At 48.3% G+C, this 6663-nt stretch overlaps 1 protein-coding gene across 1 annotated transcript; it reads left to right on the plus strand.

The window, feature by feature from the left end:
- The first annotated feature begins 950 nt into the window (after positions 1-950).
- PEAK3 (PEAK family member 3) lies at positions 951-6407 on the plus strand. The gene is made up of 4 exons (XM_072601466.1): positions 951-1121; positions 2125-2228; positions 3134-3708; positions 4251-6407. The coding sequence occupies exons 2-4, from the start codon at positions 2147-2149 to the stop codon at positions 5130-5132; spliced, it is 1539 nt and encodes a 512-aa protein (XP_072457567.1). The 5' UTR covers positions 951-1121; positions 2125-2146; the 3' UTR covers positions 5133-6407.
- Positions 6408-6663: the final 256 nt, after the last annotated feature.

Raw genomic sequence — 6663 nt, forward strand, 5'->3', positions numbered from 1 at the left:
TTTGACCTACCCAGGTCAGCTCGTCTGAGGTAGGATTTGAACTCAGGTCTTCCTGAATCCATATCCAGCACTTAATTCACCATACCATGCTACCTCTCCAATTAAGGAGAGGGAGGTCTCGATCCTCTCAAGCATTTTAGGGCCCAACCATTAAAAAGGGAGAATGAAATTTTTAGCTTAATACAGTCACCTCATACCACCTCACTGCGTGGTGGGTAATCCCACTGGAGAGGATGTTTCAGTCTATTCCATCCTATTTCCATTCAATATTCCTACAATTTTCCAGACCAAAATTATGTTCTGTGGAGACCCCTCCCCTATGTTGTCTCCCCCTATTAGATGTAAAGTCCTTGAGGGTAGGGAGTTATTATTTTTTTTTTTTGCTTTTGAATCCCGTGCTATGTACAAAGTAAATACTAAATATATCTCTTTTCATTCATTTCCAGATCAGGACATTTGCCTGCACATGTAAAAAGCAAATGTTCATGGGAACACACATGCATGTAAACATGCACAATGAATGCACACATTCCAAAAAATCCCAACAGAAAAGAAAACGCACCTTTATGAAGCCCCGACTATGTGTCAGGCACAGTGTTAAACACTTTGTTACAAAAATTATCTTATTTCATGCTCATGACAACTATTGGAAATAGGTGCTATTATTATGCCCATTTTACAGATGAGTAAACTGACTTACCCAGGGTCACACAGCTAGTAAGTATCTGAGTAAGTTCAGATTTGAACTTGGGTATTCCTGACTCCAGCCCAGTACTTTATCCACTATACCACCTGGCTGCCTACATTATGTAGACCCTCCTCTAATAAGGAATATAGAAGGAGGTTATCTCTTTCACTGAGGGTTTTGGTGTTGTTTTCTCAGTGCTGGGTGTAACTGGTCCAGATGCTGATGGCGAGAGGAGGGCCTCCGCATTTGCGCAAGGGCCCTGGACTGTGGTGTAACTATTTCTACTGCTTCCTCTTCTCCAGGGGTGGAGGTCACGCCAGACATCTCCCTGGAGACTGTGACTCCCACTGACTGAAGACCACCTATTCTGGGAGACCCTCAGGGCCCAGCCATAGCAGCACATCCGAGAAAGGTCCTGGCTCAGGCTCGGCAGGTAAGAGATGGGGCAGGAAGAGAGGCAAGGTCAGGAATTGAAGACAGATGGTCTTGGCCAGCAAGTGAGGAGGACATAAGGGAGGGGTCAGTGATTCAGGGCAGGGGACTGGGGGACTACAACCAATCTGGCAGGTTGAGGACAAAGGCACCCCTTAAACTGGGAAAGTTGGCAGCATCTTCCCTAGAGGCATTCATGGGAGACAGAATTAGAAGAGGTTTAGAAATCTAGCCTATCTAGCTCTTCCTTTATGAGTAAGGAAAATGAGGACCAGAGAGTGCAAGTACTTGCTAAAGTCACAGTTAGTATATGGCAGAATCAGTTTTCTGATTCCTCCATACTTTCACTGCTGGGCCATGTCTTCAGTAGTCCATTCCTCCTTGTTGTCTAGAGAAGGGAAATGATTCCGGCTGGTGGTAGACACAGGGTGATTGGCATGGCTCACAGCTAAGTCTGGGCTGGGTGCTGTTTGGGTTCTGCCAGTCAGGTAGTACACAAACACATACACATATACATGCATGCACACATGTACACACATTGTGATGATTCATAAGAGAGTGAGCTCCCTGTTATTAGAGGTATCCAAGCAGAGGCAGGATGCTATAGACTATTAATTCTTCTAGATGGACTGGATAACTGGATGTCCATATGATTCTATGTCTTTATACATATGCACACATATAATATACCCACATATATGCATACCTGAAAGTATGTGAAGGCACACACTTATACTAACCCATATATACATGTGCTTGTCACACATAGAGAATACATACAGGTATCACAGAACCTCGGAGGTTCATAAAATCATAGATTTCAAGCTGCGAGAGACCTTAGAGAGTCACCTCTTCCAACCCTCTTATTTTGCAGATGAGGAACTAGAAGCCCAGGGACGTTAATGCATAGATGACCTTTGAGTCTCCTTCCAACACTGGGGTTTTATGATGCTCTACATTTAAAGTCTGTGTGCACATACACGCACACATTTCCTCTCTTACAGGAAGCCCTTTACCACCAGAAGCATGAGTGATTCAGACCCACTGTCCACCACACCCAATCAAGATCTTCCCTCCCCATCTTGGCATTACCCTTATAGCAATCTTGGTGAGTGAGCCTGCTCTTGGAGAGCCGCACTGGTCAGCCACAGGCTGGAGTGAGGGGTTGCAGGACAGTGGAAAGAGTGGGGCACAACAAAAGCCAGAGAGGGATAGGCCCCCAGGCCACACCAGGAAAATTCCTAGGCAGGTTTCTCTGGGACTTAGTTTCTTCAATTGTAAAATGAGATGGTTGTACTAGAGGATTCTGAGGTTTTTCCCAGCTCCGACATTCTGAATTCTTAGAGCACTCCCAGGTTTGACATTCTGTGTTCTAAGGACCCTCCAAGCTCTGGCATTCTGAGTTCTCAGGGCCCTCCCAACTCTGACATTCTGGGTTCTAAGGACCCTCCCAGTTCTGACATTCTATGTTCTAAGGGCCTCCAAGCTCTGACATTCTAGGTTCTAAGGTCTCTTCTAACATTGTATATTCTAAGGATCTCACTGGTTCTGACATTCTGAGCCTCTGTATTCAAGAAGACTTACCTAGGTCACAGAATAAAAAATGTCAGAGCTAGAAGGGACCTCAGACATCCTTGAATCCCAGGACCATCAATCTAGAAGTTACCTAGTTTAACCCCCTTCATTTTACAGATGAGGAATTTAAGTCCCAACAAGGGTATGTGACTTGCCCAAGGTCACCTAGGCAGATCGCATATTCAAATTCAAGTCTTTTGTCACTAAGTCCAACATTCCACAGTACCCAAACCAATTTCTTTGTCTTATCAGCCAGGCCCCTGAAATTCAGAGAAGTTATATGATTTCTATGTCCCAAGGTCACTCAGTGCCAGAGGTGAGACTAGAACTCAGCTCTCCTGATTTCCAACCCCAGGGCTTATCCCAGCAGGAAAGTCAAACATACATAGCCCCTTTCCCTCCCTAAATATGACTTTGACTCCCTATATCCTACTACAGGAGAGAGGCGGGCCCACTTACTACCGTCTAAACCCTGCCGCTCACGGACAGCAAGACTGACCTCTACTGACCTATCGCCCCCTCCCTTGCCTCAGAAGACCCTGAGCCGGACCCGCTCTCTTCCTAACAGCAAGACTCTCCACTACGCTAGCTACAGTTCCCTCCCCAGGAGGGATCATCAGCCCAGTCCTGGTCAAACCTCCTGGGAAAAACTGAGGAGACCCTTGCTGGAGTCTCAGAGCCTGGAAGAGATCCCACATGATAGGGTGAGCCACGTTGGCCCACTCCCTCACCGACTGACCTTTGCTACCCCTGACTGGGAGCTAGGTAATTTCTTCCAAGATATGGACAGCACCCAGGAGGTATACAAGGTACTCAGAGGTCGCCACTTGGATTCCCTGCGCTGCATAGAGAATCGGCTTAGAGCTCGGCTGGCTGGGCCATGGCCTGGCAGGGGTGGTCCAGGCCAGAGCTTCCGCCTGCTGGATAGTAAACCTTGTGTGGAGAGTGGAGATGCTTGGTACTATAGGGTTGTTCGGATCACTGAAGACACCTGGCACCTCCTGGCTGCCAAGGTGAGTGCCTGGAGGTCATTGGCCTTCCATGGGAGGTTCAACTGGAAATTCCAAACTACAGAGAGGGGGAGGATAGAGACCACAGACATGGGTAGCAGATCTTTCCTGGGTAGCATTGGGAAGAATCTTTGATCACAGGGCACGCAGAGTATTGGAGCATGGTGGGGAGGTCACAGAGGGAGAGACTCGTGGATTCTAAGGTGGAACAAAGCCAAGCCATACAGAGGGAGAATCCTAGGCCATATGTGGGAAAAATTGTGGGGGCATATAACAAAGGAATCATGGGATGTGTAGGATAGAAGCCTTGGAGGGGGATTACGAGCCATGAGGAGAGAAAATCAGGAGGCTGCCCAAGACAAGGGGCCTGAAAGAGGAAGCGGAGAGGACAACTTTTGCCTAATCCTCATTGTTCCCCAATTTCCTCTGCTTAATGGGGTAAGACATGACTGTATACGCAACCTGAAGTAGTCGCTAGGAGAAAAGGGAGGAAGACAGGAATTTTGACTTCTGATCCTGATACCAATGCTCCTTTGTCCTGGCAGGTCCACAAGCCCTGGTCAATGACCCCTGAGCACCTGAATGCTGAGCCCCCTGGGTTGGCCCTCCAGGCCACACTCAAGCCTCATTTTAATGTGCAGAGCCTGTGTGGTCAGCTGCCAGCAGGGACACTGCCAGAGGCCCCGTGGCAAGGTCCAGTGGCTCTGGTGGCTGAAGTGCCTTCTCAGACTGTGGCAGATTGGATCAGCGCCAACAAGGAGCTACATCAGAGCTGTCCAAGACAATATGAGCGTCAGGTTTGCCTGTTACTGCTCCAGCTGTGTGGGGCCCTGAAACAACTGCACATGGACAGTCTGGGCCACGGGGACCTAAGGCCTGAGAACCTGCTCTTGGCATCACCACGGGGTCAGCCAACAGGGGCCCTGCCCCAGCTGCTTCTCACAAACTTTTCCAGGACCCGGCCACTGGTACCTCAGCTGTTGGCAAGAGAAGATGAACTTCAGTTGGGCCTCCTTATCTATGAGATGCTTGGCCAAGGCCCTGCACTGGCCAAGGCCAGGGGGGCATCCCCACCACCTCTGCCAATCCGCTCAGCCTATTCGTTGGCTCTGGCCCACCTGGCTCCACATTTGCTGCAGGCTGAGCCAGACAGCCGTCCCCCCATGGCCCAGGTCCAAGTAGCCCTGCAGACCATGCTGTGGGGGCCTGGGCCCAAGCTCCAGACCCAAGGCCTCCCCCTGGGTCCCTGGCTGGACATCCACCGGGCCCTGTTACCACTGGAGTTGGCTGAGCGACTGGCGGGGAATGGGGAGACAGCTGGACTCGAGGACTGGCTCTGTTGCCAATATCTGGCTGAGGCTTCACAACACATGGTGGGCTGGGCTCTGGAGCTCCTGTGGGGAGAGCTTCCGGCTGCTGGGGATTGAGTGCCCTTAGTAACCCCCAGGGAGTCTCCTCAAATCTCTCACAGGCTCCCAGCTCCAGATACATCAGAGAATAGGTATACATGACTGTCCTGCCTGGGAACCTCATTTTCTTATCCCCCCATTTTTCTGTTCTGTCCCTCACCCCTTCCTCCAAAACCTCTATCTTTTGTAGAAAGAGCACTGACCACAAGGCTCCCTAAAGAAATTCACTGCCTGCCCCCACCTACCCCTGCAAAACTCCACTGAATGAGACCTCTTTGTTTTGAATCTAGATGTAAACGTTGATTCAGAATGTCAGAAGGGACCCGAAGTTCAGTGTTTTCATTTCATAACTGAGACCGAGAGAGGAAAAATTACTTACTAGGAGGTCACCCAGGAAAGCAACATGGAAGTCAGGATTAGAACCCAGGTCTCCAGGCTGGGGTTCTTCCCTTGACATCCCATTCTCCAAACATCAAGCATTAAATGAGATAATATTTGTGAAGATTTTTATCTGATATTTTTTGAGATATTTGTTCATATGGACTATTTGTGTCCGACTTATAGTGGAGCATTCCAAGCTCACATTGGTCTGATCAGTTACAGCTGAACACACTGTTCCTTGACTCCAACATGGCAATGTCATTTGGGTCATCTTGGAGAATGAAGGACAACAACCAAACAAGCTTTTGTGAAGTGCTTAGCACAGGAACTGGCACATAGTAGGTGTTTTGTAAATGCTTCACCCCATCTCTCTCCATCCAGGCCAACTCTCACCAAGTAGGGTACTGATCATCAGTTCAGATTCTAACCTGACTTGGGTTGGGGCCATCAAAAGCGGAAGTTACTCTAAGTTACTTTCTTCTTAGAATTATGAGATTCTTGGTCCCCTTTTTCTGTCACTACTTTGAAAACAGAAGGGGGCCACAAAGGACTGCATGTCCACTTGTACATGTGTGTCTAAAATAGTCATGGGATCAGGGATTAGGGTCCTTTAGTCCAGTCCCCTTGTTTTACACACAAGGAAACTTGGGGGTCAGAGAAATAAAGTGACTTAAACCAAACTAACAAAGATAATAAGTCTTTGAGGTGGATCCAGGTCTTCGCATATCCGAATCCAGCACCTTGTTAGTTGCACCACACCACATCTTGATGTTTATATATGTACATGTAGTCTCCCCAACAGAGTACAAGCGCCTTGAGGGCAGGGAGTTTTTCATTTTTGTCTTTGTACCCCCAGTGCCTTACACAGATACAGGCACACAGTAGGTGCTTAATAAATGCTTATTGAATGACTGGCTGAGAGTGGATTGATATGTCTTCACCTGTACCCTAGTCTTCTGGTGTTGAGCCTTTCACACTTACCCAGGTTGTTTAAGAGTTAGTCTCTGCACCCTTTCCAATGTGGAAAGTACCCTTTCCAATGTGGTAGGACCTTCTAGGGGTGGCTGGGTGGCACAATGGATACTGGAGTCAGGAAGACCTGAGTTCAAATCTGAACTTGGACACTTACTAGCTATGTGACCCTGGGCAAGTCATTTAGCCCTAAATG

The sequence above is a fragment of the Notamacropus eugenii genome, chromosome 4, assembly GCF_028372415.1.
Source record: "Notamacropus eugenii isolate mMacEug1 chromosome 4, mMacEug1.pri_v2, whole genome shotgun sequence".
NCBI classification, from domain to species: domain Eukaryota; kingdom Metazoa; phylum Chordata; class Mammalia; order Diprotodontia; family Macropodidae; genus Notamacropus; species Notamacropus eugenii.